Source organism: Chionomys nivalis, chromosome 6 (assembly GCF_950005125.1).
Source record: "Chionomys nivalis chromosome 6, mChiNiv1.1, whole genome shotgun sequence".
Classification (NCBI taxonomy): domain Eukaryota; kingdom Metazoa; phylum Chordata; class Mammalia; order Rodentia; family Cricetidae; genus Chionomys; species Chionomys nivalis.
In genome coordinates, this window is record NC_080091.1 from 41,264,271 (window position 1) to 41,287,206 (window position 22,936).

The 22,936-nt window shown below is 52.1% G+C and overlaps 1 protein-coding gene across 1 annotated transcript in view; it reads left to right on the forward strand.

Moving 5' to 3' along the window:
• Positions 1 to 17,001, forward strand: part of Acox3 (acyl-CoA oxidase 3, pristanoyl) — a 32,757-nt gene extending 15,756 nt beyond the window's left edge. The window contains exons 8-18 of the mRNA XM_057772295.1: positions 634 to 730; positions 2,604 to 2,786; positions 4,235 to 4,357; positions 5,695 to 5,815; positions 7,663 to 7,785; positions 8,307 to 8,420; positions 9,918 to 10,033; positions 11,112 to 11,286; positions 11,884 to 11,951; positions 12,574 to 12,660; positions 15,159 to 17,001. Of these exons, the coding sequence (XP_057628278.1) occupies positions 634 to 730; positions 2,604 to 2,786; positions 4,235 to 4,357; positions 5,695 to 5,815; positions 7,663 to 7,785; positions 8,307 to 8,420; positions 9,918 to 10,033; positions 11,112 to 11,286; positions 11,884 to 11,951; positions 12,574 to 12,660; positions 15,159 to 15,278 (1,327 nt within the window). The 3' untranslated portion in view covers positions 15,279 to 17,001. The remainder of the gene's footprint in view (positions 1 to 633; positions 731 to 2,603; positions 2,787 to 4,234; positions 4,358 to 5,694; positions 5,816 to 7,662; positions 7,786 to 8,306; positions 8,421 to 9,917; positions 10,034 to 11,111; positions 11,287 to 11,883; positions 11,952 to 12,573; positions 12,661 to 15,158) is intronic.
• The last annotated feature ends 5,935 nt before the right edge of the window (positions 17,002 to 22,936 follow it).

Consider the following 22,936-nt stretch of genomic DNA (forward strand, 5'->3'; position numbering starts at 1 on the left):
CTCCCGTCATCGCAGATGGTTGCCGGTGACTGATGAGGTCTTCTGTGTATGCGCAGCATCTCAGCCACCAGACTCGCTGCTATAGGTTTTCAAGTGTGTTTTATTTTGCAGTTGACATAGATTTGTAGCTTTCCACAAACTTTACCACTGCAAAATGTCTTGGATTGTCAGTGCCCGGTGTCCCTAGCAACGCCTGGTATACCCTCTTCCTAGCTGCTCAGGGGAAGCAGACCACTGTTCCCAATCAGTGGACCGGGCTGTAGGCTCTTTGGCTTCATTTAGCATTTTAAACCACCATGTGCTGGTTTTATCCCTCTGTACTGGGAATTCTGAATTGAGGTTGAAGTGTGGGGTGCAGTGATGTCAGTCCCCCGTCAGGTGTGTGGCCGCAGCTGTGCACAAGTGGGTAGTGGGCATGGAGCTTCTCTTCTCCAGTGATGTGGGAGCACCTCCATCCCGGGGAATAAAGAGCTCAGCAGTGATGGTCCACACATGGCCCCATTACACATGCACCTTGTCTGTGGGGGTGATGTTACCTTCAGCTGCTCTTGGGGAGAAGAGGAAAGCCCAGGAACCATGTGACATGCTCTTGTGGGACTTGCATGATATAAGCCCACCTTTTCCCCTGCACAGATTTGCCATGTTCCACAAAGTTCGGATTCCTCGTCAGAGCCTCCTGGACCGGACTGGGAATGTCACCTCCGAGGGCACCTACAGCACCCCATTTAAGGTACCAGTGGGCTGTTGGTATCTGTGGACAGAATTTCTCAAGTGTCTGTCTCTGTGTGTTGGAGATCACCCCAGGAGAAGCTGGCCCTAGGTACCTCACACACCAACCAGTCTTTGTTGAGTTTGGTGCCCTCAACAGAGAAGGAGCTTAGCCACAGTGTTGGTGGGTAGGGGTGGCCAGAATCTGGCAGCATTTTCTGACTATACCTAGGTATCCATGTCTTCTTGGGTAGGGGACTGCTCTCCCAGATCATATAGATGTCTTGGTTACCATTGCTGTGATTAAACACCATGGCCAAGGTAACTTATAAAAGAGTGTTTAATTCGAAACATGTGGTTTCAAAGGGTTAGAGTCTGGGGGCCGAGCAAAGGCATGGCAGCAGGAATAGCTGAGAGCTTACATCTTGGTTCACAAGAAAGGGAGAGACACACCAGGAATGGTGTGAGTGTTTTGAAGCCCAAAGCCTGCCCCCTCAGTGTGACACACCTCTTCCAACAGGGCCATCCTTCCCAAACAGTTCCATGGACAGTATTCAAACAAATGAGCCTATGGGGCCATTTTCACTAATAGCAGCAAGGAGGGTCACTTGAAAAGCTGTGTATAGCTGGGATAACCAGATGTGGTGATAACCTAGAGTGGTCAGAGTATATGGATAGAGATGAGCCATGGGGCATCCCACAGCACAGCTCTGGGGAGTGGTGAGCACACACACGGGCAGGTGGCTGACCCTGAGAACAGAACTCCAGGAGGAGATGTCCCGGGGGTACTCCCAGGAAGGACATTCCTCAGACAACTCTCACCCTTCATCTGGTGGAAAAGCAAGAATGAATACAAAAAAGTTACTGGAGAGAAATTAACCTTGTGAGCTAAGAAGCCACATAAGGCACATATAAGAATAATATGAAAACGACCAATTAAAATTTACCATGATGTGAAAGTCCTGAAAGAAAGAAGGCAGAGGAAGGTTCTGGTAAGGTGAGTGGCCTGCCTACCACAGTAGGGTTCAGAGAGGTGACAGACAAGTTTCCCCAGCTGGAGAGGGAGAGACTGCTGAAAGAGGAAGGTAAGGAAAAGCTGTCTACTGACACCAGGGGGAAATGGAGTCATTAGAGAGAAGGTGCAGAAATCATGCTGCCAGGCACAGGTGAGCAGCTGCCACTGTTCCCTCTGCTCCTCGGGGTGCCACTGAATTTGAACTTTTGTTTTGTTTTGTTTTCTCTGTGATGTACCTGGAGTGGCCATCCTGGAACTCACTCTGTAGACGAGGCCTGTCTGGAACTTGGAGATCTGCCTGCCTCTGCCTCAGTCTCACACGTGCTAGGATTAAAGGCCTGCACCACCATCACCTGGCAAATTTAAACATTTTTAGTGCCAACAAAACTGTCTTCTCTACACGAGGTTGTGACAGATGTTCCCTGTTGGGAGACTGTCTTATCCACACTACACTGTTTTGGAAGAAGGATCCAAGCAGTAACCCCAGACGGTAGCAGGGGACAGCGGGCAAGGACATCAGGCTGTCCCACAGTACCGCCAAGGGACCTGAGCACAGCTCCTGCCAAACAGTGACAAGCAGGACGGCCATGCTGTTGACAGTGAGGCTGGAACACTGGGCCCCCAGGAGCCATTGCACCAGCAGAGTGCCCGGTGGACGTGGAGCCCCATACTGGGCCACCGTTCATTCTGATGCCCATGCAGGAAAAGGCAGGCCCTCAGGTGGACAGATCACAGCTCAGTCACAGTGCTCCTCTCCTCAGAGCTCCCTCCCTGGGCAAGTTGGGATCCCTCTCCTCTTTGGGGTACACCTTCATCTTTGGGACGTTCTCAGAGGCTGCACAATGTCTGGCTGACATTAGACACTGCTTTTCTTCCCCAGGATGGCCGGTGGCGTTTCAGAGCATCCTTGGGCGTCCTGTCCTCAGGACGCATCACCATTATTGGCTTCTCTGTGACCAACCTGAAACTGGCAGTGACCATAGCACTCCGATTCTCAGCCACACGGTGTCAGTTCGGACCCACAGATGAGGAAGAAATTCCTGTCCTTGATTATCCACTGCAGGTACTGGCCACCTGAATCATTCCCTGCTTTCTGCTCTTCTTGGCCTCAGGGACTGCCCTAACAATAGGACAGTGGGCAAGACTGCACCTGCCAGGCACCAGAGCCGTGGGGTGGCTTTTAGTTAAAAAAGCATATGTATGCTCAAAAGGATGGGCAGAGGAGAGCCAAGGTCCTCGGTGGCAGGTACAAGTCTGCCTAATGCACAGATGAGATACCCTGCTTGGGCAGGCGATGCTGTTCTGGGTCTGGCTACATTCTTTGACTCATCTGTCCCATCCCTAAGAAATGGCCCCGAGGAAGTCATTTCTGGGAGCAGCAGGTGAGCTTTAAACACTCTGGCATTAAAGCAATAGAAGTGGTACCCAGCCTTGCATCCTCTGAGGCAGCAATGGGGCAAGGCATAGAGACCATGAGTGGAAAGGGGTGCATCATAGCTACCTGTGATCCCCACTGCATATCCTGCTTAGGTGCCCTTTGTAGGCAGAGGGGCAGTCATAGCCTCATTTTATGGGGACAAGGGTCAGGGAGGTGACTTGGTTGCTAAATCTGGCTTAGGTCTGGTGCCGAGAGCTGCATTAAGTAGGTGTTTGACTGACAGTCTGAGGAAGTGAGACAGAATTGCCTGTTCTCTTCGCTTCCCTCTTACGTTGGTAACGGGCTGTTTAGGAAGTGACTATTAAAAATAAAAAGTTCCTCCATGCCTGGGTGGCTCATGTACCCTACTGTGCTGGCGTCCTTGTGCCCATTGCAATGACGTATTGACTACTCTGGGAAGCCCAGCAGCTAAGGAGCTCTAACCCAGGTCCTCGCTGGTGCTGCCACTTCCTGGGACTGCAAAATGCTGTAGAGCTGTCACATGGAAACAACTGGCTCACTGTCTGACACTTTGCACACATGGGACAGCCATGACGGTAGCTCACTGGGTCCCTTTAGGCTCCACCTGTCCCCTCCAATCCATTCATCTCATCCATTTGTCTGTCCGGCAGTGGGTGTGTGCTGTGTGTGTCGGGTGCTAGTGTGCGAGTCTTCATCCCAGTGTGACTGATTGATCACCTTTCATGGGTTCAAGGAGTATGGTGCTGGGGCTGAAGAGAAGGCTTGGTGGTTTAAAGCACTTGCTGTTCTTCCAGAGGACCTGGGTTTGATTCTCAGCACCCATATGGTGGCTCACAACCATCTGTAACTCCAGCTTCTAGGGAATCTGATACCTTTTTCTGACCTTCTTGGGCATCAGGTGCACATGAGGTGCGCCTATGTAGGACATGCAGGCAAAGCATTCGCACCCAGAAAATAAGCGTAAAACTTGGTGCCTGTCTTGGGCTGAACTGGCACCAGCAATGGGTTTCTTTCATTTCTAAGGAAGCTGACTCTGGGTTCCCAGGGCCAGTGGTAGGCTGACTGACTGGGCCAACCCCTCTGAGTACCTGCCATGTGTCTGTTTCCCTCAGCAATGGCGCCTACTCCCATACCTGGCAGCTGCCTTTGCCTTGGACCTCTTCTCTAAGACAGTCTTCTCATACCTGATGGAGCTTCAGAAAGACCTATTCAAGGGAGAATACGGTGCCAAGCAGGTAAGGCATCTGGTTTGCCGTTGCTGAGGTTGAGCAGCCCCGTTTCAGAACTGGGGCCAAACAAAGCAGCTGGCTGTGCACACAGAGCCTGTGTGAGTTCCTTCAGCTGCCCTACCAGCTTGGGGTTTAGCTTGCCCAGTGACTTGCAGTTTGAACTCCATCCATCACCCCATTTCTTAGAGATGGGTGCTGGCAGAACAGAACTCACAGCTTCTTTTGAGAGCAGAGTGGTTTTCACACTCTGCATCGCCGCCCTCAGAGGACGACTCGGCTCTTGTCTTTTCATAAACAACTGAACGGAGGTCTGAATCCACTCTCTGAGCTGACAGACCAGGATTTGTGCCAGAAGTGAGCATGCAACCCCACTGGGTCAGCTGCTCTGCACGGGGAAGTCCATTGCCGGCTTCTCTGTTGGCAGCCTATGGTATGGTGTTTGGCCCTTCCTTGTGCTGCCCCCAAGTGAAAATCAGATGTGAATCAAAAGACATGGGTCTCGGAGCAGATTAGAAGCTGCAAACTGTGAGTACCCACTTTATCCTGAACAGCCTGTCATGAGCGGCATTGGGATGCTCAGCACAGACCCGGAGTGAGAGCTTGAGGCATTGCACAGACTGGTATGGGTCCCTGGAAGGGAACAGGCCACTGAGGGTTGCTGCTGGCACGAAGGGGCCAATCGTGCTCTCCTAGTGAGTCTGTGAACCTGCCTGTTGACACTGTTCTCCTATTTGTTTTCCTTCTGAAAGCCTGTGATTAAACCCATCCATGCACAGTGGCAACTGAAACTGTCCGTAGCTGAGATGGACACCCCTGAGCAAATGGATCATTTTGTGTAGCGGGCATTGCATTCGGTGAAGTAGAAATGAAGTATGTGTGTGAAGGAGATTGAGTTTCAGGAAGGAAGGCCCAGCAGTGTCTGGCTGCCAGGCCATCACCAAACATCTGCGTGACCACGGTCCTAGGCTTCCCTCTCCTCAGAGGGCCACACTGCTTGTGCAGTGTTGTGCCCATCTCTGCCCCTGATTGGTAGCCCTCTCTGCAGATGGTCATGTTCAGTATGCATCCATTAACTTTGTAGGAGCTGTGTCTAATAGGCATGCTCCAGCGGTCTGTAGTGGATCTGCTGCCCTTGAGATGTATTTCCATACACAGCTGCGGTGTGCTTGTTTTCCTGCTGTGAACCTGTGCAGTAGAGCCCATGTTGCCTGTGCTCTGAAGTGCTCCCTAACTCCTCTCGTCACAGCTGGGTTTCCTTTCTTTGACACTAGTGTTGAAGTTAGGGCCCGACTGGAATTGCCAGAGTCTATCTTCACCTCTCCTCACCAGGTTCTCTCCCACAGGCAGAACTTGGACGTGAGATCCACATTCTGTCGTCGGCTGGCAAGCCCCTAGCCTCGTGGACAGCCCAACGGGGGATCCAGGAGTGTCGTGAGGCATGTGGGGGACACGGCTATCTGGCCAGTAAGTTTGGGTTAGTTTGGGGCAGCTTTTCATCCTCTGCCCTCCCATAGGCTGCTAGGTCAGGGTTCCATGAAGTGTAGCCGTTTTTTTCTGGTAAGATGTTTCTGGAATACAGCCATATCCACTCATACACTTTCTCTGGCTGTTTCCACACTGTGGTGGCAATGCCAAGTCCTCGTGACAGAGATCTGAAATACTTACTTTCTGGTCTATCACAGTGCAAGTTCACCAACTCCTGCCCTAGCCGGATCCCACTTTCTAATACTTCATGCTTCCTGGTCACAATTGAGGATGGTAAAGGAAGTATGAAACGTGTGATCCCAGCATGCAGCTGTGTGGAATTAGCAGGTTTTTTTCAGTGCTACATTTGGCTGATAACTCATTAGGGAACTAGCCTGGTTTAATGTAGTTCTGAAAGCCGGCAAGTTGAGCCTTACTGATGCTGAGGTTCACATCATGCAAGCAGCTAGTACATGGCTGCGGGTGAACCACCAGCTGGCCCAGTCCTCTCCTGGTGTAGTCTCCATGGTAACTGGACAGGTTACTCTCATTATGTCTCAATTTTCTTATTAGAAGATGGTGGACTTATACACACAGCCTATAGGTTCTTTCAATGAGTCGGTGTCTATAAATGGTTAGAGGACCTGACCTATAGCACTGTGGTATACAGTCCTAACTTTACTATAGTAGGGGCGTGGCCCCGTAATACTTCCCTACCGTTAATTTAGCATGGTTACTCTGACCTCCATGCTTGACCAATGATGTCACATCAGCAATGACTGACAATGCCTGCTCAAGGACAGCCACTGCTGCTGCCGACTGCGCAACCCTTCAGTGGCCCGAGAGGTGACGCAGGCTACCGTGGAGCTGGCAATGCTCCTGTGATACTCTGGATCCCGTGTTCCCGCTACTCTGTCCCTGCAGCTCAGCATGCTTTGGTCCATCCTCCACTCCCCCCCCCACACACACACACTCCGTCTTTCCCTGGCACCAGCTCGCAGTGGCCACGTCTCAGTTATTTGTGATTATGTTTTTATCTTTTCTGCAGTAGGGCTTTCCTTGGTAGGGCTTTTATTTGTTTCTATAACTCACAAAAACACGTAGTTTAGCTTTGTTCTGGTTTTAAATAAATAAGGAAATTACTTCTCAAAGGACTACAGATGCAGACGTGACTGACTCATGGCTCATGACTTACCAGTCAGGATGCAGGGACCAGAGTCAACAGGAACATAAAGAGCCGTATCAAGGTTACATGTCAACTGTCTGGAGGTCTCCCCAGGCATTTACCTTGTGGGTCAGTTAGAGCATGGAGGGGCTGGGCTGATCCTCCAACTCCCTCACAGGGAATGTTTTCCATCAGAGAGGAAGGGCTGAGAGGCTGGTTCTTTACAACTTGCCTCAGGCACACCCTGGGCAAAGCACATCTCATGAAGTGCACGCAGGCCCCGACTGTTCACATAGCAAGAGAAGGCGTGAGGGTGGGAGCAATCTCAGCTTGGAAGTTGGCTTTTTAAGGCTTCATTTAGCTATAGAAGAGTAGCCCCATGTCCTGTCTCTGGAGTGGTCCCCACACTCTGGAGAAGCTCTGCTAGGCGATTCTTCAGGTAATACCAGGAGGCAGGAGGGTGACTGTCCTAGGTCCTCACGGCCTCCAGCCGTGTGCTGAGTGTTCTTCTGCCATCCCACAGCCTTCCTGGAAGTGACTTTTATTCCCTGAGGATGGGGAACAACTGGGGCAAAGCCAGTAGATGTGGGCCAAGGGGCAGGAAGGCGAGAATTCCTGCTTCTGGCTGGGTGGGCCTGTGGTGGGGGGGGCATTTTAAGTGACACTGTGGCATTTTTTGCAGTAAATAGGCTCGGTGACCTCAGAAATGACAATGATCCAAACTGCACTTATGAAGGTGACAACAATGTCCTGCTACAGCAAACCAGCAACTACCTGCTCAGCCTCCTGGAGCACAAGCTCCAAGGTAGGCACCTCTATGGGAGGCTGAGCTCAGCAGGGTACAGTACTCTGTATTCTCTCAGTCTCTGGGGATTGTAAGCTGTGTCAGGCTGTGTCCTCAGGTCAGGCACAGTGGCACAGTCCCATAGTCTGAGTACTCGGGCCAGTGAGGAACAGCTCAAGTTGGAGGCAAGACATTGTTTCATCGGGTGGTGGTGGCACATGCCTTCAATCCCCGCACTTGGATCTCTGTGAGTTCAAGCCAGCCTGGTCCTCAGAGCGAGTTTCAGGATAGCCAATGCTACACAGAGAAACCTTGTCTCCCCAAACCAAAACCCCCTAAAAAGACACATCTCAAAAATATAAGGCTAAAGCAAAGGTGGACCATATTCGGGGTGAATAAAGGCCATCTCCTGGTGGCCCAGGCGCTTCTGAGCAGACAGAGTAGAGGCACCTACCCAGAGGTGGCTGAGCTAGCAACCAAGCTCTGTCGTGGGGTGGGGGCTTCCATGTCTTTCTCCTATGTCACAGAAGTGTGTACCCTAGGTGGAGCTCCATATACACGCCCTCTCAAGATAGTGGACTTCCTGGAAGCCTATCCTGAAATCTTGGGCCGGAAGTTCACGGGCTCCAGCAAAGCTGACTGGTTGGACTCAACAGGTACTAACATTCTCTGCTCCGTTGCCCCTCTCTTCCTGTCATCACCCCAGGAATGCACCTGGCCACAGGGAGGGACAGTGGCGCTTACACTGGGGTGATGGGCGCAGGTGCTTTTCTGGTTTGCAGTCTTTCCTTGGTTTTGTTGCCATCCATAAATCTTGGAAAGGTCTGTGTGACACCCACCTTTCCTGCTACCCATCACTTGGTCCTTTGGAGGAACTGGGGAGCAATGAGCCACATGAGCTTAGAATAGGTGGGCAGTATCCCAGCCTCAGCTGTGACCTCCAGAAGTTGACTCCAGGGTTTTGACGTGCTAAGGGCAACATTAAGTTTCAAGGATGACCATCCTTGAAGCCTGGATCTTGTTCTGGGGCTGTCTGGGTACTGAGAGGACCAGGCATCTATTGTCTCACAGTGTAAAAGTAGACATCCAAAATCAAGTGGTCCTTCCTCGCCTCTCCCTGATCCTGGGCACTCCAGGCACCCTTGGTTTGTAACTGTGACACTCTACCCTCTGCCTCTGTTGGCGCAGGATGTCCTTTGTCTCTGCATAAGGACCCCTTGTTATTGGAGTTGAGGCCTGCCCTAACCCAGGGTGGCCTCGCTCTATTAGCCACGAGGCTATCACAGCCAGATACTCTATGCATCATTTTCCTGGGAACAGGCTCTGTGACACCAGAGGAAATGGGCCCACACCTGTTGTGGCTGGACCCCCTGTTTCCTTCCCAGGAGCTCTGACCCATAACCAGATGCCTAGAAGAGATCCCCTTGCTCCCTGGTCCCTGAAATCTGCAGGTCCTTTGAACCAGGGGTCTGGGCCTTTTTACCGTGGGGTGTGGATAACATGGACGCCGCCATGTGGTCAGAACCTATTTCCCATCCAAGGCTGTGTGTCCTCACTCACCAGTGCCCTTTGTCCTGAGTAATGTGGGAAGTCAGCTCAGGTATGGCAGGAAGGATGAGCCCCCACCCGCTTCTGCCTCTCTGCCATTTGGCTGAAGTTGCTGCCAGGTCCCGGAAACCCACCCTGGACCTCCCCTCTGTAACTGACTCTCTGCTGCCAATGGGAGCATGCCAGACTGAGGCCTTGGCAGGGCAAGGGCCAACCTACTGCCCTCTGGCTGGCCAGCGGATGAGGATGGGAATACAGGTGCCCGCCCTCTCAGCCTTGTCCATCCTTGGCAACTGGGCACTCTGATGCCCATGCAGACCTCAGTGCCCCTGAAAGAGCAGCCACTGTGTCTTGGCAAGCTGATTGGCCCTGTGATCTGTATGGCGGTGTGGAAATGCTGTCAGACCCACCCACCCTGTCAACTCCACCTGGTAAAGGGCCTCTGGTAGCTGCCCTCAGTGACTGGGTTTCCCTGTCCACAAAGCCGCCCATCCTCTATTGGCCTCATGAAGACCACTGGGCACACAGGGCCAGCAGTGCAGTCTGCCCGGGGTGACAGGTGTGGTGACAGATGTTCCCACTTGTTTCTTGTGTCCCCTCTGCAGCCCCCCTGGCAGCGTACCACTGGCTTGTCTGTTACCTGCTCCATGGGAGTCATCAGAAGTTCTCTCAGGAGAAAAAGTCGACAGGCAGTGACTTTGAAGCAAGAAACAACAGTCAGGTAGGTTTGCGTCACCGTTTGCATCTCCAGCTGCTCTGGCGTGAGAAGTCAGTGTCCCGCCCTTGCACTCTGTAAAGGTGGCAGCCTTGCTGCCTATGGGAGAGAAGAAGGGTGCTGCGTGTACAGGGCCACATGGTGACTGCTGGAAGCCAGAATAGCAACAGCCAGAGTGGAGGGTGGGGTGGAAGAACTTGGGCCCACAGTAAGGGTCCTTCATGGGGCAGCACCTCAAAAGCCCTCCCCTCACTCCTTCCCTTACCCCTCCCCGCCCCTCTACTTAGCACTTCGTCATCACCTTCAGATGGGGAGGGCCGCAGCACCTCCTGCTCTCTGGCCACCTGGCTCAGTGTCCCCCCCCCCCCGAAGCAGCCTGTGCTTGGGGTCATAGGCAGCACCTGTGTGGGTTGAAATCCTCTGTGGATTTAAAAGTTGTGGCGAGGCAGTGCACTGGGGGCAGGGAAAGCTGTGCTGACAGTCATCAGCAGTCGGTTATTAGAGAAGGCCACCCAAGGGGTCTTTGGTGGCTAGTCTCCCTAAGGAGGTGATCAGTCTGTGACTAGAGAGGGGATCCCATAGGGCCCGAGTCTACTCGCCAATCTCACAGTCAGTATAGGAACAGGGGGACTGCACTTCGGAAACCCCAGAGAACAGTGCGACATTAGCCCTGTCCAGTAGAACCTGTGCTCCTCTACCCTCCCTAGTCACCCAGGAGGACAGGTCCTATGCCCTGGAACCTCTTGCTGGCACCACAGGTCTATAGTGACAGTCTGTTGGGCCTCTGTTCTCTTGAGAGCTAAGCATTGGGCCAAGTAGAAGTGGGCTGTCTTGGAGTATGTAAATGTTACCGCCTTCCCTTCATAGGGCTTAGCTTCACTTGGAGAGGTGTGTGTGTGTGTGCTCACCATGCTGTGTCCCCGTGCTGCTTGGCTTCACAGTACTGACCTATGATGCGTGTTCAGATGTGGACTTTGGTCTGCAGTTCTATGTAGTTCCTCCTCAGACGAGATCCAGCTGTACAGCTGTAGTGACGTCTGCCTCCAGCACACACCAGGACACCAGGTCCCGTTTCTGTTTGCAGGTGTACTACTGCCAGCCCCTGGCCCTGGTCTTCCTGGAATTCATCGTAGTACAGCAATTCCACGATCACACGCACAGCTCCAGCGTGCCTCTGTCTCTGCGGCCTGTGCTCAGGCGGCTCAGCATGCTCTATGGCCTGTGGTCCCTGAGCCAGCACATGGCCCTACTCTACCAAGGTGAGACTGGAACTTAGACCTCAGCCAAGACAGCCTAGTGACTAGGTGCCTTCCTCTTCAGTGAGAAGCATCCTAGACGTAGCTCCTGTCACCCGCACATTCCCAGTTACACAGACCACTGCTGAGATTCCACAGGAAGGCTGCTGTGGGCTTGAGGTGGCACCAAGTGGCAGGGTTTCCTACTCTGACCCCTGGTGGCTTCAGAGGCCTGTGTGCCCCACACACCAGATCCCCATGTCCCCTCTTGGATGCCAGCTCCTCACAGCAGTGCCTCTGGGCACCTGTGCAGTCTGAGGCCAACACCTGCCTACCTGTGTACTCTTTGTTCCTCCTGTGGTGGCATTTTGCCAGCCCCAAGCCTCAGGGCCTTGCCGCCCTCACGGCTTTTTAGCCAGGACTGACACATGCCCAGGGACAAGGAACCTCAGAACTGGCCCTGAGCCAGCACATTTCTGCCGAGACATCACAGTAGGCTGGTCAGTGCTGTGATACCCTGACACCTCTGTCCCAAAGGCCTAATGGTGCTGAGTAGGAAAGCCACTTCTGATGTGCCGTGGTCACAGGGCTGAGGGGTGTGTGATAAGATTGTGCTTGCAGGTGGCTACCTTGCTGGTGAACAAGCAGGAAGAGCAATGCAGGATGCTATCTTGGCCCTGTGTGTGCAGGTGAGTCCCGTCACCTTTGTCTGTCCACACTACGCAGCCCCCACCGTTATCCTGAGGCTACCTGCCCATCCTCTTCCATCACCTAGACATTAAACTTCAGTGTGCTTGGCAGGAAGAAAAAAAAAGTTTGCATTTCCAGAAAATCCTTGGGCGTCTCCGTAGCAGATTGCTCTGTGGGGCTTAATAATCGTCTGTGTGAGGAAGCAGGGGTCACGGAACCTCCGCTGCAGGCGTGATAGCTTTCACAGGAGCTCAGGAGCACTTTTTGTCCTTGTGGCTTCTGGACTTCCTTTCCTGCATCAGAATAGCAGTTGTCAGCTTGGCCATAGGCTGGGGATGAGCCTCAGGGGACGCACTAACAAGCTGTACTCGTCACCTCTGCCAGCTGCACAGCCCTGCTGCAAGAGCAAACGCTGGCTGTCCTGAGTGGATGGCGACACGGTAGAAAAATGCAAACACACACCCAGGGAGTCCATAACCCAGACCGGTGAGGCCTCAGAGCTCTGTGCGCCTGCTCAGGTTTCCAGGGCTCTGTAGCAACCGGCTGCGTGCTTCTGTTACTCCACTGTTGCCCTGGAGACTGTAGAGCATCGCCAAGTGGACAAACTTTGTTTCCCAACAGCTGAAAGACGATGCGGTGGCTCTGGTGGACGTGATCGCCCCTCCTGACTTTATTCTGAGCTCCCCAATTGGCAGAGCTGATGGTGAGGTAAGGGGAGTGACCCCTGTCGCTGCTGAGGCTTGACTGGAGCCTGAGGGTCCTAAGGTAGTGAACAGTCTTGGGTGCCTCCCTGGAAGTTGTCTCTCACAGGGGGCTTCCTGGGGACAAGAGAAATCAGGTGGTGTCACAGCCCTTTGTCACTCCAGCTCTGTAGTCTTGGGTACCCATGCCCGCTGGCCCTTTACCCTACGGAACAAGGAAGCTGCACTGTTGCCCTGAGGTGATATATAGTCCTCTCTGAGGACTGAGATCCCAGCTTCCTCACCCTCCCTGCCTGCTCTCCACATAGGCCCTGCAGCGCAGTCACAGACACCATTAGCCACCCTGGCCCTGACTGACCCCTCAGGTCAGACATGACCCCATCTGCCTTCTCTGCTGTAAAGCCTTGAGCATCTTCAGATTCTCCCCCTAGCCTGCCCTCCAATGCCAGCTGACTACCCTTTGGTCATCCCAACCATGGGGGCCTCTGCCCCTCTGTGCCGACCCACACAGCCCCACACTCCTCACTTAACTTCCTAATGCCCACTTGCTACCAAGTTTTAGAATGGCTTGTTTAGAAGCAGTTAGTGGACTTGGGCCTCTCTGTCCACGGGGCTATCCCATCTGCCAGCAGCAACTGGACTCTCCCGCCCCTGCTGCACCCTCCTGCCCTGCCGTGCCTACCTCTGTTGCTTCTCTCCTGTCATTTTAGACTGCGCTGCTCTGACCTCCAACCCCAGCCCCATTCTGCCCTCTATTCTAGTACACGGGGTGGTTCCCATCACAAGGCCCTCACAGGGCTGCACCCCTGTCTGGAGTACCCTTCTGTCCACTCAGCCTGCCCTGAGCCCTGCCATCTCTGTCTCCCTCACACAAACACCCATTCTTCTGCCAGGTGGCCCTGACAGCTCAGAAGCAGCTTCCTGTGTGACACCCTAGCACAAGGTGATGCCCGTGTAGGGAAACACTGGTAGCTTAGCATTTTGCAGTACCTTGCTACCTGTGGGGTTATGCCCCTGTTATTCTGGCAGCATGACTTTGCAAGGTATCCCAGCCCTGTGCTGAGGTCTGATGGCAGTGAACTGTGGGGTGCTTTTATCTTCTTCACCCCAGGACCACGGTGGCCTTCTGTGAATGGAGAGCAATTGCAAGGGCATGAAGCCTGCTGTCTGCAAGCAGCACTAGACTCAGGGCTTCACAAGCCTGTGAGGGGCCTGCCCCAGGAGTCTGAACCCCAAGATTGGCGCACTCAAACTGCATATACATTGGGGTGGTCGTCCAGGAAGACAATATGAGCTGTGGCTGGGCAAAGAGTTCCCAGGTGCATCAGGAGCGTCTGCAGGCAGGGCCGATGGTCAACTGTGTGATCACATCATTTTTGTAAGAGCCCAAGGTGCAGAGAAGCCTATCAGGTGGCCCACGCACAGCAGAGCCAGTGGGTCCTGGTGTTAGAATTGATGGACCAAGGACTTTGGGTATGGAGAGAGCACCGGGGAGTGAGGCTTGCCTCACTTGGACTCCCCACCCCTAAGCTGCCAGGCCTCTCAGGCATCTGCCAGCAGGACCTGCATTGTAGACACTGCATGCAGAGGCCTGTCACCTGCAGAAGGAACTGCAGCACCTGGCCTCTGATCAGGAACTGCTGGAGGTAGAGAAGAGCCGTCCCTAGATGGAGAGGGACTTGTGGCTCTCAGTGCCGCAGCTCAGCCCATGGCCCCTGGTAGGGTGACTAACTGCACATACTCCCCAGCGTAAGGAAGGGGTGCTCTGACCCACTCTCGCAGGGAGACGTGGCTTCCCATGTGCAAACTCAGCTGGGGATCTGAGAAAGTACAGTGCTCAGCATTGTGAAATGGGCTAAGTTCACCCCCACATGGGGGAGCAGGCCAGGTCTGCAGTGCAGGAGGGCAACTATGTGCCATGGGTCCCTCTGAGCCATTTGTTCTGTTGTGGCTTTGCCCTAGCTGACTCCGCCCTAGGTGTCCCTGTCTGCTGCAGGTGTAAGATCTGGCTAGGTCTGTACCTTCCTCCTAGATAGCACCCACCCTGCCTATTTTCTACTGAGGAACTGTGGCTAAGAACAGCTAAGACTCTAGTGGGACCCAGGTCCCCAACCCTGCCCCAGTTTCCCGGCTTGTGCATTCCGAGAGCAGCTGGAGACAGGTCTCAGAGAAGGCAGATCATGTCCTGGCGAACATGGGAGGTGAGGGTAGGGGTCGGGGCAAGGAACCTGTGTGAATTAGGGGTGGTCACTGTAGACAGCATTTCCAGGGAGGAAACATCTCACAAGGGGATGGTTCCCATCAGAAATGCTTTTATGGCACTTTATAATTAAATTTTCTTAATTACTTCCTACTAAAACATAAAAGGCTTATATAAATTAAGCATGCATCTTCTTAGCATTTCCTAAAAAGTGATCGTGGGGAATTTCCTGTTCCCACAAGCCGGAGGCTACCACGCTGGCCACTTCTCCTCTGCTAGTGACAGCCCTTTACTCCTGCCTACAGCTGTATAAAAACCTGTGGACAGCCATCCTGCAGCAGGAGGGGATCCTGGAGCGTGCCACCTGGTGGCCTGAGTTCCCTACCAACAAACCCTTGACCATCAGGCCGAAGTCCCAGCTGTAACCGTGGTGGGAGAGGCAGCCACAGCAGAAGCAGCTGATCCAGAGGCCTGAACCCAGGAGACACCAAGATACACATACTGGAAAACACGCGCATTGTACCTTTTCCTCGAGCCTAGTCAGCCTGCTGTAACCATCCTCAAATGGGGAAAGGTCGTGTTGCATGTGCAGGGTCAGGGAGTTTGCATAATGTGTCTCCCTGAGGGCCTTAGGACTTTAACAGAGGATTTTATCCATGCTCTCTTGGGATATAATAGGAAGGTAAAGTCAGGGCTCACAATGAAGGCTTCTGCTCAGGTGAACTTTGGGGTCCATGGAAGATTTTTGCAAAGCTCTCTTCTCTATTCTGCCTTCTGATTCCTTAGCCCTTCTGTGCTATGGCCATGACTCTCTTTACTTGCCACTTATGGCTTTATACCATGGACATAATTTAAAGATATTTTTTTTGGGGGGGGTGATGCCACTTCTTTTGGTGGCACCAGCATCTCCACTGAGGAAGTGCGTGGTGGTAGGGACATCTAACCTACTCACCGTGACATCCCCACTCTGTCAGTGACTGGTTGGCTGTGGCTTCAGTTCTTTTATTTCTAAAACAGGATAAATATGCCCAGTGTCATCCGTCCCCACAAAGTGTCCCTCAGCAAATCCACACGGCATGCCCCTACCACACTGGCTACAGCCAGACCTTTATGCTTCCAAAAGGTACGGGAACCATGCTGCCATCCTTACCAGCTGAGGAAGGATCCTGTACCCTTGGCCTTTTCTGAGCCCCAGGTGCTTGCCGAGCCCAAGAGCCTCTTCACCACCTTGCTCTTGGTCAACTCCCCCACCCTGGCTCAGCCGCCTTCCAGAGTTCTGCTCCAACCCAACTGCATGGGTGGGATCTGGGGACCACCAACTGGAGACCCCATGGAACCAGAGGGCCATGTGTTCACAGATGATCCCCTCCACCTGGATCTGTGGCTTTTCCCAACAGTGGAGACCAAGTCTTAGGTCTTCCTAGGTCTTGCCAGCTCTTGGGGATTGTGCCCTCCCATTCTGCCACACACAGTGGTCATCTCAGCCACCTGTTTGTCTGACCATATTTTTGTGTGGGAGCTTGGTTTACTCTCCTGTCAGATTGGAGACTGACCAGCATGTCACAGAAGTGACCAAAGTCAGTAAAGTGTTGGCTCAAGTCACACGGTTCCTGGGGTCAGGCAGTCAGACTGCAGAGCTTCCATTGATGGCTCCAGTGCCTGCAGATTTCAAATGATAGAAAAATGTATCAGCAGCTATGGCTTCTCGGGGAGGAGGGTCAGTTTTCTTTTAAGAGTGGCCACTGGTGAGTTGACCATACTCTGGCGCATGCTCACACACCCAAGAGCTTATGTGTGGGCACAAAGTGGACTTGGTGGATTTTTAAAATATGTGTGTGTGTTTTCATATGCACCTATTGGGTATATCTTTGTCCCTGGGCAGAGACTGGCTCTCTGGACACCCAGAATTTGATGGCGGTCCTCTTAGCTTGCAGGCATCACAAGACTTGCAGGGATGAAGCCTGTACCCCTATTCTCTGCCCGTGTGCATGCACTCCACTCCTCAGGCCTGAGGGTGAGGCTGGTGGCATGTGAAACAGGCATGTGGCCAGGGGTCATATTGTAAAGACAGACTTGTAAAGGTCCCTTAAAAACAAAACATTTGTAAACAGCAGTAAAAACTTGAATAATTGGCAATAAAGTGTTGAAATTGCAGTCCTGCTTTCTCCTGTTGTGTCTCGGTCTGTGAAGCAAGTGCCCATCACTGGGCGCTGTTGGGCAACAGCAGAGTTCAAAGAAGAAAACAAGTGTTTCTGGTGACCTCACACCTTCTACTCATTTGCGATGATCACAAGGCACAGAGCCTGTTCACTGTGTTTTTTGGCTCCTGCCAGGTTCCCTCCACCCAGGAGAAGTTGGAACAGTGGGAGTGACCTGTGTTGTGTGGTCCTCTTGCCTCTCCCAAGGATCTCCAGCATCACCTGGCTTTGCATCACTGGGTGTCATCCTATTGGATGCTTTTCTTCACATATTGGGGGCATCTTTTCCCACTTGAAAGGATGGTGTGGCTGTTTCTCCCATCAACCCACATGGACCTCCAAGGTTATCAGCCTCTTCCTGAGAGGCTTGAGTCTAGAGGCTTGCACTTCGATCTCACTGTGACTGACACATGTGGACCTGTTATGGTCCTGAATGTGGCTAGCTCTGGATAACTCTCAGAAAGGGGTTGCTGGGTCTCGCTCTAGTCTCTGCTGTAGTATTTTGGATAGCGAGTTGCTATACAAGAGTAGAGACAAGATGAGCAGTGGCCAGCTGTGCCTAATAGCTGTGCCTACTAGCTGTGCAGCAATCTCACTTAAGGAAAGGCATTTTGTTGCATACACACACACCAGATCTGTGAAGCACACAAGTCAGGCCGGCAAGAGATGCGCTTGGTCATCTCCTCCCCAGCTCCTTCCCAGGGAAGGCAGGAGTCTTCATGTTCTCAGGGTGGAAGCCTTTCCCAGCAGCAGCCTTTGATACTGCCTGAGTGTCACCTGTATGTCCTCTCGCCTCACAACCCGTCCTCATTTGTTCTTGCTGACCTGTGGTGACACTGTCCTTAGATTATTTTTAAGATATTTAGGTGCGTGTGCGTGCGTGCGTGCGTGTGTGAGTGTGTGTGCAGGTATATATGCCCTGGTGCACATGTAGAGGTCAGAGTATGACTCTGTTCCCTCGTTAGAGCCTGTGCACAGCAGGCGAATGTCTGTCTCTCCCTGCCTGCCACCTTGCTGTAGAAGCACTGTGACTGGAGAAACACAGCTTGATGGGGGCTCTGGGGATCTTAACCCAGACCTCCATGCTTGTGTGGCCAGCCCTTTTTCCACTGAGCTTGCTCTATGCCTAAGGACACAGTTAAATGCAAGTGTTGTATCTATTTTGTTTTGGGTTTTTTGTTGTTGTTGTTGTTGTTGTTGTTGTTTCCTAGTTTGGTTTGTTTGCAGACAGAGTCTGTCTGCATAGCCCTGGCTATCCTGGAACTTGCTAGATAAAACAGGCTGGCTTCAAACTGACAGAGATCTGCCTGCCTCTTCCCAAATGCTGAGATTAAAGGTATGAACCGGCATACCTGGCTGTCTGTAACATGTTTTTACATAAGGAAAGCAGAAACCTTAGATAGCCTCTGTGGATTATTTTCCTTCATTGTTCATTTGCCTTGTGATGTAGTAGCTTTCTCATTTTGATTAAGATAGCTTAAGCTTCAAAAACCAGAACTATTTCTAGCTCTAAAGCCCAAGAAGCATGTGTGCTGCAGCCTTGGAAGCCACACTCAGGAATTCATCTCAGGCCAGGATCATTTTCACTTGCATGAATTTGTCTTTGGGTGCATTTCAGGATTTATTGACGGGGCATGGTGTGAGGTAGGGATCAGATAGACTTAGCTGGCTAGCTTGTTGAAGCCTGCACAGGCCTGAACGCTCACTTTGTTGGAGGTGGGACCCTCTCTCTTGCTATTGTCCCGTTCACGTTAGCAGTCCCCCTTTGGTTGTTCATTTTTGTTTTTCGAGACAGGGTTTCTCTGTGTAGACCAAGCTGACCTGGAACTCACTCTATAAATCAGGCTGGCCTGGAACTCAGAGATCTGCCCGCGTCTGTTGCTCCCAGTCTTCTGGTTCTAATTTTCTCTTTCCAGTGGGGTAAGGAAAGGCTGAACTCTGATCTTTTCCAGAAATCTCTTAGGCAGTTGAACTTGACTTCTCTGGTCCACAGATCCAAAGGGTTCTTTGGGATTCATTTGGAGGTTCTATTTTGCTCATAGGCCAACACCAGGAGAAAATCTCTTTATAGGAAGGTTGTCTTTTCATCTAAGGCTCTTTCTTCAGACTTGTTGATTTTTATTTTATTCTATGTATATGAGAATTTTGCCTGCATGCATGTCTGTGCATCACATGCCTACCTGGTACCCACAGAAGTCAGAAGAATGTGTCAGATGCTCTGGAACTGAAATTACAGACAGTTGTGACCTGCCATGTTGGTGCTGGGAATCAAACCCGGGTCCCTTAGCAGGAGTAGCCAGTGCTTTTAACTGCTGAGCCATGTCTCCAGCCCTATGGCAGATTTTTCAAGAATTCCAGCCTTTCATTTCTCTGTGTTGTGCTCAGGAAATTCAGTGCCATCATGTGATGTTGGAACGCTCTTTGACCTTTGCTAGGGGCATGCGTATAGACTAACTTCAGTACCTAGTGGTGGAAACCTCTTTTTCCTTCACTCTTTGGTAGGTTTGGGTGACCTTGTGAGAAACAAGATAACAATTTCAAGGGCCTCTGGTCACTGTCTCAGAGATAAGGGTAAGCCTTAAAGACCAACTCCAATGCTGGAGTGGAAGTGGCCTTGTTTCTTCTGAGGAGCTCCTTGTCACAACTGTATCCCCTCTGTGGACCCAAGACTTGAGCCAGTCTGTGGGATGTCACACAGCAAAGCCTGAAACAAGCCTGAGAGTGTCGCAGAGCAAAGGAAGTAGGACAGCTGCAGGCCGAGGCCCCGAGCCATCGGTCCCGGAAGGCCTCACCCACCTGCTGTACCCCTTGCTGCAGGTCTCAGGTGGGAGGTGGAGAGAGTTCAGGGCTCTCAGATGAGGTATCTGGAGCCCCCAGGCTGTGTAGCCCTCCCCCCCCCCCGATACTATTCAGCTCTTCAGTTTGGTGAGCGACATGGTGCCAGAGCAGGGCATCCTCAGAGCCCCTGAGTAATATAAGGTGGTCCTGTCTGAGAGAGAACCCATCGCCCCTAGCTGCCTTACTGAGCCTTGGGTACCAGTGCTCTTGGGCCCTGCCTTCTGCTGTGCTTGCTGCCTTCAGTGAGCAGCAAAACTTCTCTGCCTGCTTGTGAGTGTTGTATCTTACTGGACCCAGTTCCTCTGCAGCTGCCCCCTGGCTACCAGCACCTAGCTGCTTACAGCAGGTGAGCCCAGCACCAGCACCCACAGAGGTGCCTCCACGCCTTTGGGACAGATGTATCCTTCCTCTCAGTCGCCCCAGCTGCCCAGTGACCCTGGGGCAATCTGCTTTGTCCTGATTCTATTTTGCAGCAACTTGCCATCACTGAAACTTACATCAGGGCTTGTCCCTCAGGCTCGGACTTAGATCTTAAATCCTAGAGGCCAGGGCAGCTCTGTGGGAGAACCCATTCAGAGTTCCTCATGGCTTCCCAGGAATGCTCAGCTGCCCTGTTCCCAGGCAAGTGCAAGGACTGACTGTGAACAAGTTTCTATACCACCTCCTCCTCCACCGCCCCTCGCCCTCACCCTAGCAGCTGCTGGGAAAGTGACTCAGTTCGCCATGGGATGCTCAGAGACTTTCCCAGTATGGTGGTTAAGGGAAAGTCATCAGGGAGACATGCGTGAAGGGAAGTTGGAGCGTGAGATGTCCCTCTGCTTATCCTTAGGTTCATGACACTGAAGACGACATTCCTTCCTGGCTGGCTTGGTCCTGAGCCACTGGTACTGGGCTCGGAGTGGAGCATGCTTGTTCTTTTGGTGGGGTTCACAGGCGTGTTTTAATACAGTCAGGCAGTGCTGTTTGCATTGCGGGAGGAGACCACGGATAGACTTACAGGGCTGGGTGCTTCAGGGTATGAAAACAAAATCCCAGAGTGAATCCTGCTCACCACCTCCTCCCTGGCTGCTTTACTTTGCAGAACTTTTAGTTTAGTTTGCAGAAAGCCCTAATGTTTATTCAAAATTTAAAAATTTGTTGACACAGAACAAGATTTTTAAACTTTTAGGAGGATTTTTCTATGGTGTCATTCTCTGAGGTCAGGATCCTGGCCAGGTAGGCATCCATCCTTTCAGCCCCTGGAAGAGTAGGCAGGTGGCTTGGGCAGGAGGCCCACGTCTACGTCCAAGCTCGGTCCCTTGCTATGGTCATGTTGACCTTTCTGCACTTAATTTCTCTGTACTAAAACTACCATGTCCTGCCCCACCGGCTTGTCAGGGACTGATTGAGACAGTGTGTGTCATCCCCAGCACAATCTGGGACACAGGGAAGACCCATGGCCCACTGAACTGAACTTGGGTCAGGGGAATGCCTGTTTTTCCACATCCTTAGGCAGTTCTGGCTTCCAGGCCTGAATCTGGGGAGGAAGTCAGCAGCCAGTGGTCCTGGGACAGGGAGGGCCTGTCCCTGGATCTAATGGAGACCAAAGTAGAGGGAGATGAGAGGCTCTACTTTGTGCTATTTTTCTTCTTGCCTAGTACACATAGCTTAGCCCTCAGCTTCCCCCTTACCCACCATGGGGCTGAGCCTCTTCCAGGACCAGAATTGCCATTGGATGTGTTCCCACTAAATGTGCTTCCCACTAAGAAGGCTATGTGTCCTGAGGCCTGCCCTGAGCAGTAGCCCTGGTCCCCAGTTCTGTTTCTAGCTGATGGTCATCTCGACACTGATCTTTGGGAAACAGCCTTTCCAGCCCAGACTAGCACCTAAGGGCCTGACACCTCCGCTCCCTGCCCTTTACACACATCTCAACCTCTCCACTCCCTGCTCAGCAGCCTTGGGTGGACATGGTTGCAGGGTTACAAGGAGGACTGGCTGTCCACTTGGCATTGGAGCCATGGCAGCCTATCACTTCCTATACCTATCTGTGACCAAAAGAAATGAACAAATAATTGGTAGAGAAGTGATACGGGTAGATCCAGATGCTGGAGAGCAAGGCAGACCTCTTGAGCACCACCCGCTAGAGGCACACTGTGGTCTCACTATGGAGTGTGCAGGACATACATACTCACCCTCCGCATGGGAGACCTGAGCTTGTGTGTGTGTGCTGACTATACCTTCCTCCTTCCTTGCTGGTTGGCTGTTTTGCATCAGGGCAGGGATTGTATGTAGTATGTACCCATGCATAGGGCTGCCTGTGCTGCCCCTTATGACTATGGGTGGGGTGTTTAGTGGTGAGCAGAGGGCAGGCCCTATTGTCGCAAGGAGGGATGGAGCCAGGTCTTTGGTGGTCAGGAGGTGTAGATGGCTGCAGAATAATGCTGGAATTGGATACAACCTGATGGAGTATTTGGCCAGGGGAAGATGCATTTTTCATCCTGTTATTGTTGGAGTTCAAATTCTATAAAAAAAACCTTCAGAAGAAACGAGAAGCCAAAAGCTGCTGCCCCTTTTAGATCTATTAAATGAACAATATCATTGGGCTTTAAAGACATCTCTGTTCCATAGAGTCTGTGTAGTGTGAAGACGGCACTGGAGAGGACCCTGAATTGCTGCAGAAGGTTCTGCTCAATGTCCTGACCTTTGTCACTGGACAGCAATGCTAGCCTTCAGGGACATGCAGAAGCATGGTATTACTGTTTGAATGTGAGTTGTATCCTGAAAGCTACCATATTGAACGATAGGTTCCTGATACAGAAGAGTTCAGAGGGGTTTGGTTAAGCAGTCGACTCTCAAGTGCTCTCCCTTCTGAAGGATCCACTGATGATGTCATAATTTGACAGCATTATGGAAGGTGGGGGAAGCATTAGGAGGTGGGACCCATTAAAAGAAGCAGGTCACTGAAGCATGCTTTTGAAGAATGAATCCTGTCCCTGGCCCCCTCCTCTCTTCGTCTGACTACCTCAGGATGAAGAGCTAGAGGATACCATGCACGTCCTTAGTGATGC